We start from the raw sequence: 22,704 nt of genomic DNA, 5'->3' as shown, positions 1-22,704 counted from the left end.
GTGAAAATGGGGTCCCATGGGTGACAATGGGGTCCCATAGGTGACACTGAGGTGACATTGGGGTCACATAGATGACATTGAGGTGACATTGGGGTAACATTGGGGTGACATTGAGGTGACAATGGGGCCCCATGGGTGACAATGGGGTCCCATAGGTGACACTGAGGTGACACTGAGGGACATTGGGGTGACATTGGGGTCCCATGCGTGACAATGGGGGCCCATTGGTGACACTGAGGTGACATGAAGGTGACATTGGGGTGACATTGGGGTCCCATAGGTGACACTGTGGTGCCATTGGGGTGCCATTGGGGTCCCAGAGTGGCACTGTGGTGATATTGGGGTGACAATGGGGTCCCATGGGTGACAATGGGGTCCCATAGGTGACACTGAGGTGACATTGGGGTCACATAGATGACATTGAGGTGACATTGGGGTAACATTGGGGTGACATTGAGGTGACAATGGGGCCCCATGGGTGACAATGGGGTCCCATAGGTGACACTGAGGCGACATTGGGGGACATTGGGGTGCCATTGGGGTCCCATGCGTGACAATGGGGGCCCATTGGTGACACTGAGGTGACATGAAGGTGACATTGGGGTGACATTGGGGTCCCATAGGTGACACTGTGGTGCCATTGGGGTGCCATTGGGGTCCCGGAGTGGCACTGTGGTGATATTGGGGTGACAATGGGGTCCCATGGGTGACAATAGGATCCCATAGGTGACACTGAGGTGACATTGGGGTCACATAGATGACACTGAGGTGACATTGGGGTGACATTGGGGTGACCTTGGGGTGACAATGGGGGCCCATGGGTGGCAATGGGGTCCCATAGGTGACACTGAGGTGACATTGGGGGACATTGGGGTGCCATTGGGGTCCCATGCGTGACAATGGGGGCCCATAGGTGACACTGAGGTGACATTGGGGTGCCATTGGGGTCCCAGAGTGACACTGAGGTGACATTGGCGTGACACTGGCTGCCACTGGGTGACATTGGGGTCCCATAGGTGTCATTGGGGTGCTATTGGGTGACATTGAGGTGCCACTGTGGTGACATTGGGGTGACAATGGGGTCCCATGGGTGACAATGGGGGCCCATAGGTGACACTGAGGTGACATTGGGGTGCCACTGGGGGCTGTGGGGGACATTGGGTGACAATGGGGTGACATTGGGGTCCCATAGGTGACACTGAGGTGCCATTGAGGTGATACTGGGGTGACACCGGGGGCTGCGGGGGACATTGGTTGACAATGGGGTGACAATGGGGTCCCATGGGTGACAATGGGGGCCCATAGGTGACACTGAGGTGACATTGGGGTACCATTGGGTTGACATTGGGGTCCCAGAGTGACACTGAGATGAGACTGAGGTGACATTGGGGTCCCATAGGTGACAATGGGGGCCCATAGGTGACACTGAGGTGACATTGGGGTGACACTGGGGTCCCGTGGGTGAGAATGGGGTGACATTGAGGTGCCACTGGGGGCTGTGGGGGACATTGGGTGACATTGGGGTGACAATGGGGTCCCATAGGTGACAATGGGGCGCCATTGAGGTGACATTGGGGTGACATTGGGTGACGTTGTGGTGACATTGGGGTACCATGGGTGCCATTGGGGTCCATAGGTGACACTGTGGTGACATTGGGGTGACAATGGGGTCCCATAGGTGACAATGGGGCGCCATTGAGGTGACATTGGGGTGCCATTGGGTGACACTGAGGTGACATTGGGGTGACAATGGGGTCCCATGGGTGACACAGAAGTGACATTGGGTTGCCATTGGGTGACATTGAGGTGCCATTGGGGTGCCATTGGGTGCCATGGGGTGCTATGGGGTGACATTGGGTGCCATTGGGATGACATGGGGTGCCATTGGGTTCCATGGGGCGCCTTTGGGAGCCATGGGGTGCCATTGGGGTGCCATGGGGTGCCATGGGGTTCCATTGGGTGCCATGGGGTGCCATGGGGTGCCATGGGGTGCTATGGGGTGCCATTGGGTGCCATTGGGGTGCCATGGGGTGCCATGGGGTGCCATTGGGGTGCCATTGGGATGACATGGGGTGCCATGGAGTGCCATGGGGTTCCATTGGGTGCCATGGGGTTCCATTGGGTGCTATGGGGTGCCATGGGGTGCCATGGGGTGCCATTGGGGTGCCATTGGGTGCTATGGGGTGCCATGGGGTGCCATTGGGTGCCATTGGGAGCCATGGGGTGCCATTGGGTTCCATGGGGCTCCATTGGGAGCCATGGGGTGCCATGGGGTGCCCTGTGGTGCTATGGGGTGCCATGGGGTGCTATGGGGTGCCATGGGGCGCCATGGGGTGCTATGGGGTGCCATGGGGTTCCATGGGGTGCCATTGGGTGCCATGGGGTGCTATGGGGTGCCATTGGGTGCCATTGGGATGACATGGGGTGCCATTGGGTTCCATGGGGCGCCATTGGGAGCCATGGGGTTCCATGGGGTGCCATGGGGTGCCATGGGGTGCCATGGGGTGCTATGGGGTGCCATTGGGTGCCATTGGGGTGCCATGGGGTGCCATGGGGTGCCATTGGGGTGCCATTGGGATGACATGGGGTGCCATTGGGGTGCCATGGGGTGCCATGGGGTCCCGTTGGGTGCCATGGGGTTCCATTGGGTGCTATGGGGTGCTATGGGGTGCTATGGGGTGCCATGGGGTGCTATGGGGTGCTATGGGGTGCCATGGGGTGCTATGGGGTGCCATTGGGTGCCATGGGGTCCCCACTCACGTGTGCTGCAGCCCCCGGAGGTCCCGCAGGCGCAGCTCCGGGGGGATCCCCTCCAACCGCCCCCCACTGCGCGCCCACACGAAGGCCAACGTCACCCCCAGGGGGGGCCCACGGGACAGCAGCTGCGCCGCCAGGAACCGCCCTGCGGGGCGCAAACACCGCTCACCCCATTGACACCACTGACCCCATTGACCCCATTGACCCCATTGACACCCCCATTGACCCCATTGACCCCATTCATAACCCCATTAACCCCAGGAACCGCCCTGCGGGGCGCAAACACCGCTCACCCCATTGACACCACTGACCCCATTGACCCCATTGACCCCATTGACACCCCCATTGACCCCATTGACCCCATTGACCCCATTGACACCCCTATTAACCCCAGGAACCGCCCTGCGGGGCGCAAACACCGCTCACCCCATTGACACCACTGACCCCATTAACCCCATTGACACCACTGACCCCATAGACCCCATTGACCCCATTGACCCCATTGACACCCCCATTAACCCCAGAAAGCGCCCTGGGGGGCAGAAACCCCATTGACCCCATTGGCCCCATTGACCCCATTGACCCCATTGACCCCATTGACACCCCTATTAACCCCAGGAACCGCCCTGCGGGGCGGAAACACCACTGACCCCATTCATCCCAATGACCCCATTGACCCCACTGACCCTATTGACCCCAGTGACCCCATTCATAACCCCATTAACCACAGGAACCGCCCTGCAGGGCAGAAACACCACTGACCCCATTAATCCCAATGACCCCATTGACCCCATTGACCCCATTGATCCCATTGATCCCATTGACCCCATTGACACACCCATTGACCCCATTGACACCCCTATTAACCCCAGGAACCGCCCTGCGGGGCGCAAACACCGCTCACCCCATTGACACCACTGACCCCATTGACCCCATTGACCCCATTGACACCCCTATTAACCCCAGGAACCGCCCTGCGGGGCGCAAACACCGCTGACCCCATTCATCCCAATGACCCCATTAATCCCAATGACCCCATTGACCCCATTGACACCCCTATTAACCCCAGGAACCGCCCTGCGGGGCGCAAACACCACTGACCCCATTGACACCACTGACCCCATTCATCCCAATGACCCCATTGACCCCATTGACACCCCTATTAACCCCAGGAACCGCCCTGCGGGGCGCAAACACCGCTGACCCCATTGACACCACTGACCCCATTGACCCCATTGACCCCAGGAACCGCCCTGCGGGGCGCAAACACCGCTGACCCCATTGACACCACTGACCCCATTAACCCCACTGACCCCATTGACCCCATTGAGCCCATTCATAACCCCACTAACCCGAGGAACTGCCCTGTGGGGCAGAAACACCACTGACCCCATTCATCCCAATGACCCCATTCATCCCAATGACCCCATTGACCCCATTGACCCCATTGACCCCATTCATACCCCCATTAACCCCAGGAACTGCCCTGGGGGGCAGAAACCCCATTGACCCCACTGACCCCACTGACCCCGTTGACCCCATTAACCCCAGGAACTGCCCTGGGGGGGTGGAAACCCCATTGACCCCATTGACCTCATTGGCCCCATTAACCCCCATTAATCCCATTAACCCCCATTCACCCCATTACCCCCCTTACCCCCATTGACCCCATTAACCCCATTACTCCCATTAACCCCATTACCCCCATTAGCCCCATTAACCCCATTATCCCCCATTAACCCCATTCACCTCATTGACCCCATTCCCCCCATTAACCCCCATTAACCCCATTATCCCCATTCACCCCCATTAACCCCATTCACCCCATTACCCCCATTACCCCCATTAACCCCATTATCCCCATTAACCCCATTCACCCCATTACCCCCATTAACCCCATTACCCCCATTAACCCCATTAACCCCATTATCCCCCATTAACCCCATTAACCCCATTGACCCCATTCCCCCCATTAGCCCCCATTAACCCCATTATCCCCATTAACCCCATTAACCCCATTCACCCCATTACCCCCATTAACCCCATTAACCCCCATTAACCACATTCACCCCATTAACCCCCATTATCCCCATCAACCCCCATTAACCCCCATAATCCCATTGACCACCATTAACCCCCATTGACCCCATTACCCCTCTTAACCCCATTCACCCCATTGCCCCCATTAACCCCCATTAACCCCATTAATCCCATTAACCCCCATTAACCCCCATAATTCCATTAACCCCCATTAACCCCACTCACCCCCTTGCCCCCATTAACCACATTCACCCCATTAACCCCCATTAACCCCATTAATCCCATTATCCCCATTATCCCCATTCTCCCCCATTAACCCCATTAACCCCCATTAACCCCCATTAACCCCCATTAACCCCATTATCCCCATTCACCCCCATTAACCCCATTCACCCCATTGCCCCCATTACCCCCATTACCCCCATTAACCCCATTATCCGCATTAACCCCATTCACCCCATTACCCCCATTAACCCCCATTACCCCCATTATCCCCATTAACCCCCATTACCCCCATTAACCCCCATTACCCCCATTAACCCCATTATCCCCATTCACCCCCATTAACCCCATTCACCCCATTACCCCCATTACCCCCATTACCCCCATTACCCCCATTAACCCCATTATCCCCATTAACCCCATTACCCCCATTACCCCCATTAACCCCCATTAACCCCATTATCCCCATTGACCCCCATTACCCCCATTAACCCCCATTAACCACATTAACTCCATTATCCCCATTCACCCCCATTCACCCCATTCCCCCCATTAACCCCCATTCCCCCCATTATCCCCATTGACCCCATTCACCGCATTACCCCCATTCACCCCCATTCACCCCATTACCCCCATTCACCCCCATTACCCCCCTTAACTCCATTCACCCCATTAACCCCCATTAACCCCCATTAACCCCATTATCCCCATTCACCCCATTCACCCCATTACCCCCATGAACCCAATTATCACTCATTAACCCCATTAATTGCCCCAATTGCCCCCCACCCCCACAACTGCCCCATTGCCCCCTAATTACCCCCAACCCCCCCTCAATTGCCCCCACCCCCACACAATTGCCCCCCAATTTGCCCCACAATTGCCCCCTAATTGCCCCCATTTCCCCACAACTGCCCCCCAATTTGCCCCATTCCCCCCCAATTGCCCCCCCGATTTGCCCCACTACCCCATAATTGCCCCCACCCCCCCACAATTGCCCCCACAATTGCCCCATTGCCCCCTATTTGCCCCCATCCCCTCACAATTGCCCCCCCAATTTGCCCCATTGCCCCCACAATGGCCCCCATCACCCCTCAATTGCCCCCGAATTTGCCCCATTGCCCCCTAATTGCCCCCACCCCCCCACAATTGCCCCCCAATTTGCCACATTGCCCTCTAATTGCCCCCCCTATTTGCCCCATTTCCCCCCAATTGCCCCCCCTAATTGCCCCATTGCCCCCTAATTGCCCCCATCCCCCTACAATTGCCCCCAAACCCCCACAATTGCCCCCCAATTTGCCCCATTGCCCCCTAATTGCCCCCATCCCCCGACAATTGCCCCTCAATTTGCCCCATTGCCCCACAATTGCCCCCACCCCCCACAATTGCCCCCCAATTTGCCCCATTCCCCCTTAATTGCCCCCACCCCCCTCAATTGACCCCAACCCCCCCTTAATTGCCCCCATCCCCCACAATTGCCCCCCAATTTGCCCCATTGCCCTCTAATTGCCCCCCCAATTTGCCCCATCCCCCCAATTGCCCCCCCTAATTGCCCCATTCCCCCTTAATTGCCCCCACCCCCCACAATTACCCCCCAATTCGCCCCATTGATCTCTATTGCCCCCCCAATTACCCCACCCCCCCACCCCTTATTTCCCCCCCACCCCTTATTTAACCCCCCCTGCGAATTACCCCCCCCTCATTAATTGCCCCCCCCGCATTAATTGCCCCCCACCCTCATTAATTGCCCCCCCCCCCCCCCCCCATACCCAGCCGGCCGTAGCCGAGGATCCCCACACGCCGACACTGCGGGGTCCCCTCATCTGCCGCCATTGCTCTGTAGGGTCACAGACTTTCATTGCCCCCCCCATACCCCTTAATTGCCCCCCCAGACCCCCTAATTGCCCCCCTGTACCCCTAATTACCCCCTTATACCCCATAACTGCCCCCCATCCCCCCTAATTGCCCCCCGGTACCCCATAACTGCCCCCTATGTTCCCTAATTGCCCCCTATACCCCCTAATTGCCGCCCATACCCCATTACTGCCCCAATATCCCACAACTGCCTCACTATACCCCATAATTGCCCCTCTATACCCCCTAATTGCCCCCTATACTCCCTAATTGCCCCGCCATACCCCTTAATTGCCCCGCCATACCCCCTAATTGCCCCCCGGTACCCCACTAATTGCCCCCTATACTCCCTAATTGCCGCCCATACCCCATTACTTCCCCAATATCCCACAACTGCCCCACCATACCCCCTAATTACCCCAACACCCCCTAATTGCCCCCCTGTACCCCTAATTGCCCCCTATACTCCCTAATTGCCCCCATGCCCCCTAATTGCCCTATTATACCCAACAACTGCCCTCTATAGCCAATAATTGCCCCCCTATACCCCATAACTGCCCCCTATACTCCCTAATTGCCCCTTATATGTCCTAATTGCCCCTCTATAACCCCTAATTGCCCCCTATACCCCCTAATTGCCCCCCATACACCCCAATTGCCCCCTATACCCACTAATTGCCCCTCATACACCCCAATTGCCCCCTATACCCACTAATTGCCCCTCATACACCCCAATTGCCCCCTATACCCACTAATTGCCCCCCATACCCCTTAATTGCCCCCCATACCCCCTAATTGACCCTATACACCCTAATTACCCCCTATACTCCCTAATTGCCCCCCTATGCCCCCTAATTGCCCTACTATACCCCACAACAGCCCACTATACCCTATAATTGCCCCCCTATACCCCATAACTGCCCCCTATACTCCCTAATTACCCACTATACCCCATAATTGCCCCCCTATACCCCACAACTGCCCCCTATACTCCCTAATTGCCCCCTATACACCCTAATTGCCCCCTATACACCCTAATTGCCCCCCATACCCCCTAATTGCCCCCCTATACTCCCTAATTGCCCCCTATACTCCCTAATTGCCCCCTATAACCCCTAATTGCCGTGTTATACCCCACAACTGCCCTCTATACCCAATAATTGCCCCCTATACCCCCTAATTGCCCCCTATACTCCCTAATTGCCCCTCCATACCCGCTAATTGCCCCCCCTTACCCACTAATTGCCCCCTATACCACCTAATTGCCCCCCCATACCCCCTTATAGCTCCCTGTACCCCATAACTGCCCCCTATACTCCCTAATTGCCCCTTATATGTCCTAATTGCCCCCCTATACCCACTAATTGCCCACTATACTGCCTAATTGCCCCCATACTCCCTGATTGCCCCCACAATACCCCCTAATTGCCCTACTATACCCCACAACTGCCCTCCTATACCCCATAATTGCCCCCTATACCCCATAATTGCCCCCCGATACCCATCAATTGCCCCCGTATAACCCCAAATTGCCCCCTATACTGCCTAATTGCCCCCCTATGCCCCTAATTGCCCCACATACCCCATTACAGCCCCCCTATAACCCTTAATTGCCCCCCTATAATCTCTTATTGCCCCCCATACCTCCTAATTGCACCCCTGTACTCCTAATTGCCCCCCTATAACCCTTAATTGCCCCCCATACCCCCTAATTGCCCTACTATACCACACAACTGCCCCCTACACCCCATAATTGCCCCCTATAACCCCTAATTGCCCCCCTATAACACCTAATTGCCCCCTATGCCCCCTAATTGCCCCCATATACCCCCATAACTGCCCCTCAGGAGCCCCAAATTGCCCCCATACCCCATAATTGCCCCTCAGCCCCACAACTGCCCCTATTATCCCCAAAATTGCCCCCCTGACCCATAACTGCCCCCACAACTGCCCCACAACAGCCCCATAACTGCCCCCGCAACTGCCCCACTTCCCCCATAACTGCCCCTGTCCCGCAAGTGTCCCCACAACTGCCCCATAACTGCCCCCATAACTGCCCCTCTGCCCCATAACAGCCCCTATAACTGCCCCTCTGCCCCATAACTGCCCACCTAACCCATAACTGCACCCCATAACTGCCCCTCTGCCCCATAACTGCCTCCCCGACCAATAATTACACCCCATAACTGCCTCTGCCCCATAGCTGCCCCCCATAACTGCCCCATAACCGCCCCTATAACTGCCCCCCTGACTCATAACTGCCTCATAACTGCCCCCCAAAACTGCCCCATAACTGCCCCATAACTGCCCCATAACAGCCCCCATAACTGCCCCCCCGCCCCACAGCCCCCATAACTGCCCCTCTGCCCCATAACTGCCACCCCGACCCATAATTACACCCCATAACTGCCCCTCTACCCTATAACTGCCCCCATAACTGCCCCATAACTGCCCCATAACTGCCCCATAACCGCCCCCCGCCCCATAACCGCCCCCTCTGCCCCATAACTGCCCCCATAACTGCCCCCATAACTGCCCCCCCTGCCCCATAACTGCCCCCATAACTGCCACCCCCGCCCCATAACCGCCCCCCCCGCCCTACAGCCCCCATAACTGCCCTCTGACCCATAACTGCCCCATAACTGCCCCATAAATGCCCCATAACTGCCCCATATCCGCCCCCTCCGCCCCATAACCGCCCCCCCCGCCCCACAGCCCCCATAACTGCCCCATAACTGCCCCCATAACTGCCCCCCCCGACCCATAACTGCCCCCCCGACCCATAACTGCACCCCATAACTGTCCCATAACTGCCCCCCTGACCCATAACTGCCCCATAACTGTCCCATAACCGTCGCCATAACTGCCCCCCCCGCCCCATAACCGCCCCCTCTGCCCCATAACTGCCCCATAACTGCCCCCCCCGCCCCATAACCGCCCCACAGCCCCCATAACTGCCCCTCTGCCCCATAACTGACCCCCATAACTGCCCCATAAATGCCCCATAACTGCCCCCCCCCGCCCCATAACTGCCCCATAACTGCCCCTCTGCCCCATAACTGCCCCATAACTGCCCCTCTGCCCCATAACTGCCCCATAACTACCCCATAACCGTCCCCATAACCACCCCCCCGCCCCACAGCCCCCATAGCTGCCCCACATATCTGCACCCCCCGACCCATAACCGCTCCCCCCGCCCCACAGCCCCCATAACAGCCCCCTGACCCATAACTGCCCCTCTGCCCCATAACTGTCACCCCGACCCATAATTACACCCCATAACTGCCCCTCTGCCCCATAACTGCCCCATAACTGTCCCATAACCGTCCCCATAACTGCCCCCCCCGCCCCATAACCGCCCCCCGCCCCATAACTGACCCCCATAACTGCCCCATAACTGCTCCATAACCACCCCCCCCGCCCCATAACCGCCCCCTCTGCCCCATAACTGCCCCATATCCGCCCCCCCCCGCCCCATAACCGCCCCCCCCGCCCGCCCCACAGCCCCCATAACTGCCCTCTGACCCATAGCTTCCCCATAACTGTCCCCATAACTGCCCCCCCCGCCCCATAACCGCCCCCTCTGCCCCATAACTGCCCCATAACCGCCCCCCCCCGCCCCATAACCGCCCCCCCCCCCCGCCCCACATCCCCACCTGCCCCATAACTGCCCCATAACCGCCCCCCCCGCCCCATAACCGCCCCCTCTGCCCCATAACTGCCCCATAACCGCCCCCCCCCCGCCCCACATCCCCACCTGCCCCACTCTCTGCACTCTCAGCCTCACTTCAACCTTTGCCCCCCCCCGTCCGGTTAATGCTTAACCCGAACTGTGGGGCCCAATGGGGGGGGGGGGGGGGGTGTTAATATGGGGGGGTCCCATTTGGGGGGGGGGTCTTAATTTGGGGGGGGGTCCTAAAAAGGGGGGGGCGGAGCTGTGGGGCTCATAATGGGGGGGTCTCATATTGGGGGGGGTCCTTAATTTGGGGGGGGGTCCACAATGGGGGGGCGGAGCTGTGGGTCTCATAATGGGGGGGGGTCTCATTTTGGGGGGGGTCTTAATTTGGGGGGGGGTCTCATTTTGGGGGGGTCTTAATTTGGGGGGGGTCCAAAGTGGGGGGGGGCGGAGCTGTGGGTCTCATAATGGGGGGGGGGTCTCATTTTGGGGGGGGTCTCTTTTTGGGGGGCTGAATGGGGGGGTTCCATATTGGGGGGGGCTCTCATTATGGGGTGGTCTCATTTTGGGGGGGGGTCTCATTTTGGGGGGGCTGAATGGGGGGGTCCCATATTGGGGGGGGTCTTAATTTGTGGGGGGGTCTCATTTTGGGGGGGTCTCATAATGGGGGGGATCTCATTTTGGGGGGCTGAATGGGGGGGTCTCATTTTGGGGGGGGTCTTAATTTGGGGGGGTCTCATTTTGGGGGGCTGAATGGAGGGCTCTCATATTGGGGGGGTCTCATTTTGGGGGGGGTCTCATTTTGGGGGGGCTGAATGGGGGGTCCCATATTGGGGGGGGTCTCATTTTGGGGGGGGTCTCATATTGGGGGGGTCTCATTTTGGGGGGGCTGAATGAGGGGGTCTCATATTGAGGGGGTCTCATATTGGGGGGGGTCTCATTTTGGGGGGCTGAATGGGGGGGTCCCATATTGGGGGGGGGTCTTAATATGGGGGGGGGTCCTAAAAAGGGGGGGGCGGAGCTGAGGGTCTCATAATGGGGGGTCTCATTTTGGGGGGGTCTCATTTTGGGGGGGGGTCTCATTTTGGGGGGGGTCTCATAATGGGGGGCTGAATGGGGGGTCTCATATTGGGGGGGGGTCTTAATTTGGGGGGGGTCTCATTTTGGGGGGGTCTCATATTGGGGGGTCTCTTTTTGGGGGGCTGAATGGGGGGGTCTCATATTGGGGGGGGGTCTTAATTTGGGGGGGTCTCATAATGGGGGGGTCTCATTTTGGGGGGCTGAATGGGGGGGTTCCATATTGAGGGGGGGTCTTAATTTGGGGGGGGGGTCCACAGTGGGGGGGGGGCGGAGCTGTGGGTCTCATATTGGGGGGGTCTCATTTTGGGGGGGGTCTCATAATGGGGGGGGTCTCATTTTGGGGGGGTCTCATATTGGGGGGGGGTCTCATAATGGGGGGGGGGTTTAATATGGGGGGGGTCCCATTTTGGGGGGGGGTCTTAATTTGGGGGGGGTCCGAAAAAGGGGGGGGCGGAGCTGTGGGTCTCATAATGGGGGGGTCTCATATTGGGGGGGGTCTCATTTTGGGGGGGGTCTCATTTTGGGGTGGGGGCAGAATGGGGGGGTCCCATTTTGGGGGTGGGGGTCCCCATTTTGGGGGCGGGGGGGGGGGGAATCCTACAGCCCCCCCCCCCCATCCCGTCCCATCCCCCCCCGTTGCCATGGAAACGGCTCCACATCCCCCCCCCCCCCCCCACGTGACCCCCGTTGCTATGGAGACCGCCGCGCGGCTCCGTTGCTATGGCAACCGCTGTCCATCATCCCCCTCCCCACGTGATCCCCGTTGCTATGGAGACCGCCGTGCAGCTCCGTTGCTATGGCAACCGCTGTCCATCATCCCCCCCCCCCCCACGTGATCCCCGTTGCTATGGAGACCGCCGCGCGGCTCCGTTGCTATGGCAACCGCTGTCCATCATTCTCCCCCCCCCCCCAGCAACACAATGCGGCGTTGCCATGGAAACCGCCGCAGTGCAGCCCGTTGCCATGGAGATGAGCATCCGCGCGGGGGTGGGGTTAATTAATGGCGGGGTTAATTGGGGTGTTTGGGTTAATTTTAAGGGTGGGGGGGGGGGAATGCATTCGGAAGAGCCCAAAATACCCCAAAATGGTCCCAAAATGACCCCAAAATAGGCAGAAATGAGCAGAATGGCCCCCAAATACCCCAAAATGGACCCAAAAGGCCCCAAAATGACCCCAAAAAGAACCAAAAAGGAGCAAAAATGGCCCCAAAATGGCACTAAAAGGCCCCAAAATGGCCCCAAAAGGTCCCAAAATGACCCCAAAAAAACCCCCAAAAGACCCAAAAATGAGCAGAATGGCCCCAAAACTGCCCCAAAAAGGCACCAAAAAAGCCCGAAAATGACTCCAAAAACACTCAAAAATGAGCAGAAATGGCCCCAAAATGATCCCAAAATGACCCCAAAATACCCCAAAATGGCACCAAAAAGAACCAAAAATGAGCAGAAATGGCCCCAAAATGGCACTAAAAGGCCCCAAAATGGCCCCAAAAAGACCCAAAAAATGAGCAGAAATGGCCCCAAAAGACCCAAAAATGAGCAGAAATGGCACCAAAATGATCCCAAAATGAACCCAAAAGGCCCCAAAAAGACCCAAAAATGAGCAGAAATGGCACCAAAATACCCCAAAAAGACCCCAAAATGAGCAGAAATGGCCCCAAAATACCCCAAAATGGCACCAAAAGGCCCCAAAATGACCCAAAAATGAGCAGAAATGGCACCAAAATACCCCCAAAAGAACCCAAAAAGATCCAAAAATGAGCAGAAATGGCACCAAAATACCCCAAAATGGCACCAAAAGGCCCCAAAATGGCCCCAAAAAGACCCAAAAATGAGCAGAAATGGCCCCAAAATGACCCCAAAATGTCCCCAAAAGACCCAAAAATGACCCAAAAATGAGCAGAAATGGCCCCAAAATACCCCAAAAGACCCCAAAAAGGCCCAAAAGGCCCCCAAAAAGACCCAAAAATGAGCAGAAATGGCCCCAAAAGACCCCAAAATGGCACCAAAAGGCCCCAAAATGACCCAAAAATGAGCAGAAATGGCACCAAAAGGCCCCAAAATGACCCAAAAATGAGCAGAAATGGCACCAAAATGGCACTAAAAGGCCCCAAAATGACCCCAAAAAGACCCAAAAAGGAGCAGAAATGACCCCAAAATGATCCCAAAATGACCCCAAAAGGACCCAAAAGGAGCAGAAATGGCCCCAAAATGGCACTAAAAGACCCAAAAATGACCCCAAAAGACCCAAAAATGAGCAGAAATGGCCCCAAAAAACCCCAAAATGGCACCAAAAGGCCCCAAAATGACCCCAAAAAGACCCAAAATGAGCAGAAATGGCCCCAAAATACCCCAAAATGGACCCAAAAGGCCCCAAAATGTCCCCAAAAGACCCAAAAATGAGCAGAAATGGCCCCAAAATGGCCCCAAACTCCCCTCAATACCCCCCAAACTCCCACAAAATCCCCCCAAAAACCCCATAACGACCCCCAAAACCCCATACCGACCCCATAACCCCCCAAAAAGACCCCAAAAGCCCCAATACCGCCTCCAAAATGACCCCAAATCCCCCTCAAAAGGCCCCAAAATGACCCCAAACTCCCCCAATATCCCCCCAAAACCACCCCCAAAAACCCCAAATCCCCCAATACCGACCCGATAACGACCCCCCAAAACCCCATACCGACCCCATAACGACCCCCAAAACCCCATAACGACCCCATAAAGACCCCAAATCCCCCAAAACCACCTCCAAAATGACCCCAAATCCCCCTCAAAAGGCCCCACAATGGCCCCAAACCACCCCCAAAATCCCCCCATAACCACCCCCAAAAACCCCAAATCCCCCCATAACGACCCCCCAAAACCCCATACCAACCCCATACCGACCCCATACCGACGCCATAACCCCCCAAAATGACCCAAATCCCCCCAAACCCCCCAAAAACTGAGCAGAAAACGCCTCCAAATGGCCCCCAAACCCCCAATCAATCCCCCCATAACGACCCCAAAAACCCCATAACGACCCCATAACGACCCCCAAAACCCCATACCGACCCCATACCGACCCCATAACCCCCCAAAAAGACCCCAAAAGCCCCAATACCGCCTCCAAAATGACCCCAAATCCCCCTCAAAAGGCCCCACAATGGCCCCAAACCACCCCCAAAATCCCCCCATAACCACCCCCAAAAACCCCAAATCCCCCCATAACGACCCCCCAAAACCCCATACCGACCCCATACCGACCCCATAACCCCCCAAAATGACCCAAATCCCCCCAAACCCCCCAAAAACTGAGCAGAAAACGCCTCCAAATGGCCCCCAAACCCCCAATCAATCCCCCCATAATGACCCCAAAAACCCCATAGCGACCCCATAACCACCCCCAAAACCCCATACCGACCGCATACCGACCCCATACCGACCCCATAACCCCCCAAAAAGACCCCAAAAGCCTCAATACCGCCTCCAAAATGACCCAAATCCCCCTCAAAAGGCCTCACAATGGCCCCAAACCTCCCCAAAAAAAACCCAAATCCCCCCCAAAACCCCATAACGACCCCCCAAAACCCCATACCGACCCCATAATGACCCCATACCGACCCCATAAGCCCAAAATGACCCCAAATCCCCCCCAAATCACCTCCAAAATGACCCCAAATCCCCCTCAAAAGGCCCTAAAATGGCCCCATAACCCCCCAAAATCCCCCCAAAGCCACCCCCAAAAACCCCAAATCCCCCCCAAAGCCCCATAACGACCCCATAACGACCCCAAAAACCCCATACCGACCCCATAACCCCCCTTAATGCTTCAAAAACCGCTCCGAAAACGCCTCCAAATGGCCCCAAAACCCCCAATCAATCCCCCCATAATGACCCCAAAAACCCCATACCGACCCCATACCGACCCCCCAAAACCCCATACCGACCGCCATACCGACCCCATAACCCCCCAAAATGACCCAAATCCCCCCAAACCCCCCAAAAACTGAGCAGAAAACGCCTCCAAATGGCCCCCAAACCCCCAATCAATCCCCCCATAATGACCCCAAAAACCCCATACCGACCCCATACCGACCCCCCAAAACCCCATACCGCCCCCATATCCCCCCCCCCCCCCCCCCCCCCCACGGACCCCCTGCAGCGGTTGGAAACGCTGATGGATTTTTATTAAAATAGGAAAAAAAGTGCTTTTGGCCTCAGGGGGGCATTTCCTGCGGCGGCCCCTTTAAAAAATCGCCCCCCCCCACCCCTCCCCCCTCCCCCTCCCCCTCCCCCCCCCCCATCACCCACCCACGTGACTCCTCCCCCCCCCCCCCCCCTCCCCCCCCCCCCATTCCCGGACCCCAATTAAGTTCTCGTTAATGAATCCTTAATGAGTTGGGTTGGCTTTTCCTGCACACCCCCCCCCCCCTCCATCTCCTTTCCAACCATTGGGGGGCGGCGTTGCACGACGGCGTTGCACGACGGCGTTGCACGACGGCCTCGCACGGCTGTGCTCCTTGCACGACGGCCGCTTGTGGTGCACGAGGGGTGGTGTGCAAGGCATTTGCACGTGGGGCTTCTCTTGCACGAGGGGTGGTGCACATGGGGTGTTGTGCAAGGCATTTGCACGTGGGGCTCCTCTTGCACGAGGGGTGGTGCACGAGGGGTGGTGTGCAAGGCATTTGCACGTGGGGTTTCTCTTGCACGAGGGGTGGTGCACACTGGGTGTTGCACAAGGGGTGGTGTGCAGGGGCGTTGCACAAGTGTTTGTGTGCAAGGCATTTGCACGTGGGCCTTCTCTTGCACGAGGGGTGGTGCACACGGGGTGTTGCACACGGGGTGGTGTGCAAGGCCGTTGCACAAGGGGTGGTGTGCAAGGCATTTGCACGTGGGGCTTCTCTTGCACGAGGGGTGGTGCCCGAGTGTTGTGCAAGGGGTGGTGTGCAAGGCTGTTGCACATGGGGACTCCTCTTGCACGAGGGATGGTGCACCAGTCTGTTGCACAAGCAGCTGTGCACAAGCGTGCCCTCTTGCAAAAGAAGTGGTGCACAAGCGTGTTGCACAAGGGGTGGTGTGTAAGAGTGTTGCACGAGGGGTGGTGCACGAGTGTTGTGCAAGGCTGTTGCACATTGGGACTTCTCTTGCACAAGCAGCTGTGCACAAGCGTGCCCTCTTGCACAAGCAGTGGTGCACAAGTCCATTGCACAAAGGGCCGCCTCTTGCACAGGTATGGTGTGGTGCACAAGTGTGTTGCACAAGGGGTCACCTCTTGCACAGGGATGTTGCACGGGTCTGTTGCACAAGGGCCCATTTCTTGCACAAGGGCTGGTGCAGCAGGCCGTTGCACGATGACCCACCCCTTGCACTAGCACATCCTGTTGCACAAGGATCCACTCCTTGCAGCTGCATCACGTGTGCTTCACGCTGTTGCACGAGAGCCTTGCACAAGAGCTCCGCTTCCTCTGTAGTGTTGCACAAGCCGTTGCACAAGGCCTTTGCACGAGGCAGATCCCACAGTCGGCTGCTGCACGAGGCCTTTGCACGAATACCCTGTAGTGTTGCACGAGGCCTCCTGCACCACCGCACCATTGCACAAGGAGCATTGCACAAGGCCCGGTGTTGCACGAAGCCTCTCCAAGAGGCCAGCCCGTTGCACGAGGCCTTTGCACAAGCGTGCATTTTGCACCGCAGGGTTGCACGAGGCACTCTGTAACCGCACCATTGCACGATGGTGTCGCACAAGACCCAGCTTTGCACAATGCCTTTGCACAAGAGCCCCCGTGTTGCACGAGGGCGCCTTTCACCGCACGTCGCTGCACGAGGCCTTTGCACGAGGCCCCGTGTAACCACCTGCTGTTGCACGAGGACACCGTGCAAGGCCTGGTCTTTCATGGGGGTGTTGCACAAGGATCTGCTTTGCACTATGAGGGTGCACCACTGCGTTGCACACGATCCCATGTGGCACTCCAGTGTTGCACAAGGCCCTGTGTTGCACAATCCAGGTGCACAAGGCCCACTGCTGCACCATTGCCGTGCACAAGACCCCCTGTTGCACCACTGCCTTGCACAAGACCCTGTGTTGCACAATACAGTTGCACAAGACCCCATGTTGCACCTTAGTGTTGCACAAGGTCCAGCGTTGCACCATTGCCTTGCACAGGACCTCATGTTGCACCATTGCCTTGCACAAGACCCCGCGTTGCATGATACAGTTGCACAAGGCCCAGCATTGCACCATTGTCTTGCACAAGACCCTGTGTTGCACAATACAGCTGCACAAGGCCCAGTGTTGTTGCACCATTGCCTTGCACAAGACCCCCTGTTGCACCATTGCCTTGCACAAGACTCCACGTTGCACCATAGTGTTGCACAATACAGTTGCACAAGGCCCAGCGTTGTTGCACCATTGCCTTGCACAAGACCCCCTGTTGCACCATAGCGTTGCACAAGACCCCGCGTGCACCATAGCGTTGCACAAGTCCCTGTGTTGCACAATACAGTTGCAAAAGGCCCTGCATCACACGAAGTTCTTGCACGAGGCCCCGCACCTCACAAGTCCGTTGCACGGCGTGTACAAGTCCGAGGCGCACGAGGCCCGAGCACGAGTCCGAGTGTGAGGGCAGCTGCACGTTGCACGTGTCCGTTGCACGAGGCCCCGTGTTGCACGGAGCCGCGGAGTGTTTGTGCCTCTCACACGTTTTGCAGCTGCACGAGGGTGTGTTGCACGAGGCCCAGCGTTGCACAAGGTCTGGTGTTGCACAAGGCCCCCCGTTGCACGAGGTTTGGTGCTGCAGGAGGTCCTGCCTTGCACAAGGACCGGTGTTGCACAAGGCCCACGTTGCACGAGATCTGGTGTTGCATGAGGCCCCGCGTTGCACAAGGAACAGCGCTGCACGAGGCCCCACGTTGCACGAGATCTGTTGTTGCACAAGGCTCCATGTTGCACGAGGCCCCGCGTTGCACAAGGACCAGTGATGCATGAGGCCCCACGTTACACGAGATCAGGTGTTGCACGAGGCCCCATGTTGCACGAGATCTGTTGTTGCACGAGGCCCTATGTTGCACGAGGCCCCGCGTTGCACAAAGACCAGCATTGCACGAGGCCCCGCATTGCACGAGATCTGGTGTTGCACGAGGTCCCATGTCGCTCAAGATCTGGTGTTGCACGTGGCTCTGCGTTGCACAAGGACCGGTGTTGCACAAGGCCCCACGTTACACGAGATCTGGTGTTGCACGAGGCCCCATGTCGCTCAAAATCTGTTGTTGCACGAGGCCCTATGTTGCACGAGGCCGCGCGTTGCACAAAGACCAGCATTGCACGAGGCTCCATGTTGCACGAAGCCCCGTGTTGCACTAGGAATGGTGATGCAGGAGGCTCCCTGTTGCACGAGATCTGGTGTTGCACGAGGCCCTATGTCGCTCAAGATCTGTTGTTGCACGAGGCCCCGTGTTGCACTAGGAACGGTGATGCATGAGGCTCCCCGTTGCACGAGATCTGGTGTTGCACGAGGTCCCACGTCGCTCAAGATCTGGTGTTGCACAAGGACCAGCGTTGCACGAGATCTGGTGTTGCACGAGGCCCCATGTTGCACAAGGACCAGCGTTGCAGGAGGCCCCTTGCTGCACGAGGCTCCATGTTGCACGAAGCCCCGTGTTGCACAGGGACCAGCGCTGCATGAGGCCGCGTGTTGCACGAGATCTGCTGTTGCACGAGGCCCCACACGTGTTGCACAAGGACCGGTGTTGCACGAGGCTCCATGTTGCACAAGGCCCCGCGTTGCACAAGATCTGGTGTTGCACGAGGTCCCACGTCGCTCAAGATCTGGTGTTGCACGAGGCCCCGTGTTGCACAAGGACCACTGATGCATGAGGCCCCATGTTGCACAAGATCTGGTGTTGCACGAGGCCCTATGTTGCACGAGGCCCCATGTTGCACAAGGCCCCGCATTGCACAAGGACCAGCGCTGCACGAGGCCCCGTGTTGCATGAGATCTGGCGTTGCACGAGGTCCCACGTCGCTCAAGATCTGGTGTTGCACAAGGCTCTGCGTTGCACAAGGACCGGTGATGCACAAGGCCCCACGTTACACGAGATCTGGCGTTGCGTGAGGCCCCATGTTGCACAAGATCTGTTGTTGCACGAGGCCCCGCATTGCACAAGGACCAGCGCTGCACGAGGCCCCGTGTTGCACAAGGCTCCATGTTGCACGAGATCTGGTGTTGCACAAGGCCCCACGTTACACGAGATCTGGCGTTGCATGAGGCCCCATGTTGCACAAGATCTGTTGTTGCACGAGGCCCCGCATTGCACAAGGACCAGCGCTGCACGAGGCCCCGTGTTGCACGAGATCTGGCGTTGCACGAGGCCCCACGTCGCTCAAGATCTGTTGTTGCACGAGGCTCCACGTTGCACAAGGCCCCGTGTTGCACAAGGACCACTGATGCATGAGGCTCCCTGTTGCACGAGATCTGGCGTTGCACGTGACTCTGCGTTGCACAAGGACCGGTGCTGCACGAGGCCCTGCGTTGCATGTGATCTGCTGTTGCACGAGGCCCCACGTCGCTCAAGATCTGTCGTTGCACGAGGCTCCATGTTGCACAAGGCCCCATGTTGCACAAGTACTGGCGTTGCACGAGGCCCCATGTTGCCCAGAGACCAGCATTGCACAAGGCCCCACGTTGCACGAGGCTCCATGTTGCACGAGGCCCCGTGTTGCACAAGGACCACTGATGCATGAGGCCCCATGTTGCACAAGATCTGGCGTTGCACAAGGCTCCATGTTGCACGAGGCCCCATGTGCACGAGGTCAGGTGTTGCACGAGCTCCCACGTCGCACAAGATCTGGTGTTGCACAAGGACCATCGTTGCACGAGGCCACCGTTGCACTGGAGCCACCGTTCGTTGCACAAGGGGACGCCGTCGCACGAGGATCCGGGCTTCCTTCCACGTCCACCTCTTGCACGCCCACCCGGAGCTCACGATGGCCACACGGCGTTGCACGAGGGGATGTTGCACACGGAGGGGCGTTGCACACCCCCACCCCATGCCTTGCACGAGGGCTGCCGTGCAACAGCTGCTGCATTGCACACCATTGCACGCTGCAAAAGTCCTCCAGCGTGCATTGCACGGGGGCTGCCGTGCAAAGAGGGCCGCCGTGCAAAGCACGCAGTGCAAATGAGTGTGCGTTGCACGGCGCTACGTGTTGCACAAGCGTGTTGTTGCACGTCCGTATGCAGCATGCAGCGCCGTGCAATGCACAAGAGCCTCCGTGCAAAGCAGCATCGTGCATTGCACAAGTGCTTCCTTGCACGACCCCGTGCGTTGCACAAGTGCCTCGTTGCACAAGTGCCCTGCACAAGACCTTCATTTCACACCCGCGTTGCACACGTGTGCCGTGCAATGCGTGAGTCCTTCACCATAAGCGTGCAAAGTGGTGACCCCAATGAGGGCACCCCAAAAAGGGGGACCCCATAAAGGGGACCCCATTGTAGTGACCCCATTGTGGTGACCCCATAAAGGGGACCCCATTATGGTGACCCCATTATGGTGACCCCATTGTGGTGACACCATAAAGGGGACCCCATAGAGAGGACCCCATTGTGGTGACCCCATAGAATGGACCCCATTGCAGTGACCCCATTGTGGTGACCCCATAAAGATGTCCCCATTGAGGTGACCCCATTGTGGTGACCCCATAAAGGGGACCCCATTGTGGTGACCCCATTGTAGTGACCCCATTATGGAGACCCCATTGTGGTGACCCCATTGCAGTGACCCCATTGCAGTGACCCCATTGTGGTGACCCCATAAAGCGGACCCCACTGAGAGGACCCCATAAAGGAAACCCCATTGTGGTGACCCCAATTGTAGTGACCCCATTGTGGTGACCCCATAGAGAGGACCCCATTGAGGTGACCCCATAGAGGGGACCCCAAAAAGGGGACCCCATTGAGGTGACCCCATTGTAGTGACCCCATAAAGGGGACCACATTATGGTGACCCCATAGAGAGGACCCCATTGTAGTGACCCCATTATGGTGACCCCAAAAAGGGGACCCCATAGAAGGTACCCCATTATGATGACCCCATAAAGGGGACCCCATTGAGGTGACCCCATAGAAGGGACCCCAAAAAGGGGACCCCATTGTAGTGACCCCATTATGGTGACCCCATTGTGGTGACCCCATTGCAGTGACCCCATTGTGGTGACCCCATAAAGCGGACCCCACTGAGAGGACCCCATAAAGGAAACCCCATTGTGGTGACCCCAATTGTAGTGACCCCATTGTGGTGACCCCATAGAGAGGACCCCATTGAGGTGACCCCATTGTAGTGACCCCATTACAGTGACCCCATAAAGGGGACCCCATTATGGTGACCCCATAGAGGGGACCCCATTGTAGTGACCCCATTATGGTGACCCCAAAAAGGGGACCCCATAGAAGGTACCCCATTATGATGACCCCATAAAGGGGACCCCATTGAGGTGACCCCATAGAAGGGACCCCAAAAAGGGGACCCCAATGAGGTGACCCCAATTGTAGTGACCCCATTGTGGTGACCCCATTGTAGTGACCCCATAAAGGGGACCCTATTGAGGTGACCGCAATATGGCGACCCCATAAAGGGGACCCTATTGAGGTGACCGCAATATGGCGACCCCAGAAAGGGGACCCCATAAAGGGGACCCCATTGAGGTGACCCCATTGAGGTGACCCCATTATGGTGACCCCATAGAGAGGACCCCAAAAAAGGGACCCCATTGAGAGGACCCCATAAAGGAAACCCCATTGTGGTGACCCCAATTGTAGTGACCCCATTATGGTGACCCCATAGAGAGGACCCCATTGTAGTGACCCCATTGAGGTGACCCCATTGTAGTGACCCCATTGAAGGGATCCCAAAAAGGGGACCCCATTGAGGTGACCCCATTGAGGTGACCCCATAGAAAGTACCCCATAAGGGGACCCCATTATGGTGACCCCATTGAGGTGATCCCATTGAGGTGACCCCATTGTGGTGACCCCATTGAAGGGACCCCATTATGGTGACCCCATTATGGTGACCCCATAGAGGGGACCCCATTGAGGT

At 57.4% G+C, this 22,704-nt stretch overlaps 2 protein-coding genes across 2 annotated transcripts in view; both read right to left on the bottom strand.

Moving 5' to 3' along the window:
* Positions 1–10,663, bottom strand: part of ASPDH (aspartate dehydrogenase domain containing) — a 28,382-nt gene extending 17,719 nt beyond the window's left edge. Inside the window, exons 1-3 of the mRNA XM_040657019.2 lie at positions 10,631–10,663; positions 6,789–6,856; positions 2,761–2,902 (exon numbers count right to left, since the gene is read on the bottom strand). Coding sequence (XP_040512953.1) covers positions 2,761–2,902; positions 6,789–6,852 — 206 coding nt within the window. The 5' untranslated portion in view covers positions 6,853–6,856; positions 10,631–10,663. The remainder of the gene's footprint in view (positions 1–2,760; positions 2,903–6,788; positions 6,857–10,630) is intronic.
* A 7,308-nt stretch (positions 10,664–17,971) lies between these two features.
* Positions 17,972–22,628, bottom strand: LOC121108857. The gene is made up of 2 exons (XM_040657016.1): positions 22,133–22,628; positions 17,972–21,753 (listed from the first exon to the last, which is right to left on the bottom strand). The coding sequence occupies exons 1-2, from the start codon at positions 22,626–22,628 to the stop codon at positions 21,155–21,157; spliced, it is 1,095 nt and encodes a 364-aa protein (XP_040512950.1). The 3' UTR covers positions 17,972–21,154.
* Positions 22,629–22,704: the final 76 nt, after the last annotated feature.

Source organism: Gallus gallus, unplaced genomic scaffold (genome assembly GCF_016699485.2).
Source record: "Gallus gallus isolate bGalGal1 unplaced genomic scaffold, bGalGal1.mat.broiler.GRCg7b scaffold_43, whole genome shotgun sequence".
Classification (NCBI taxonomy): Eukaryota; Metazoa; Chordata; class Aves; order Galliformes; family Phasianidae; genus Gallus; species Gallus gallus.
This window is presented reverse-complemented; position numbering and strand designations above follow the sequence as displayed.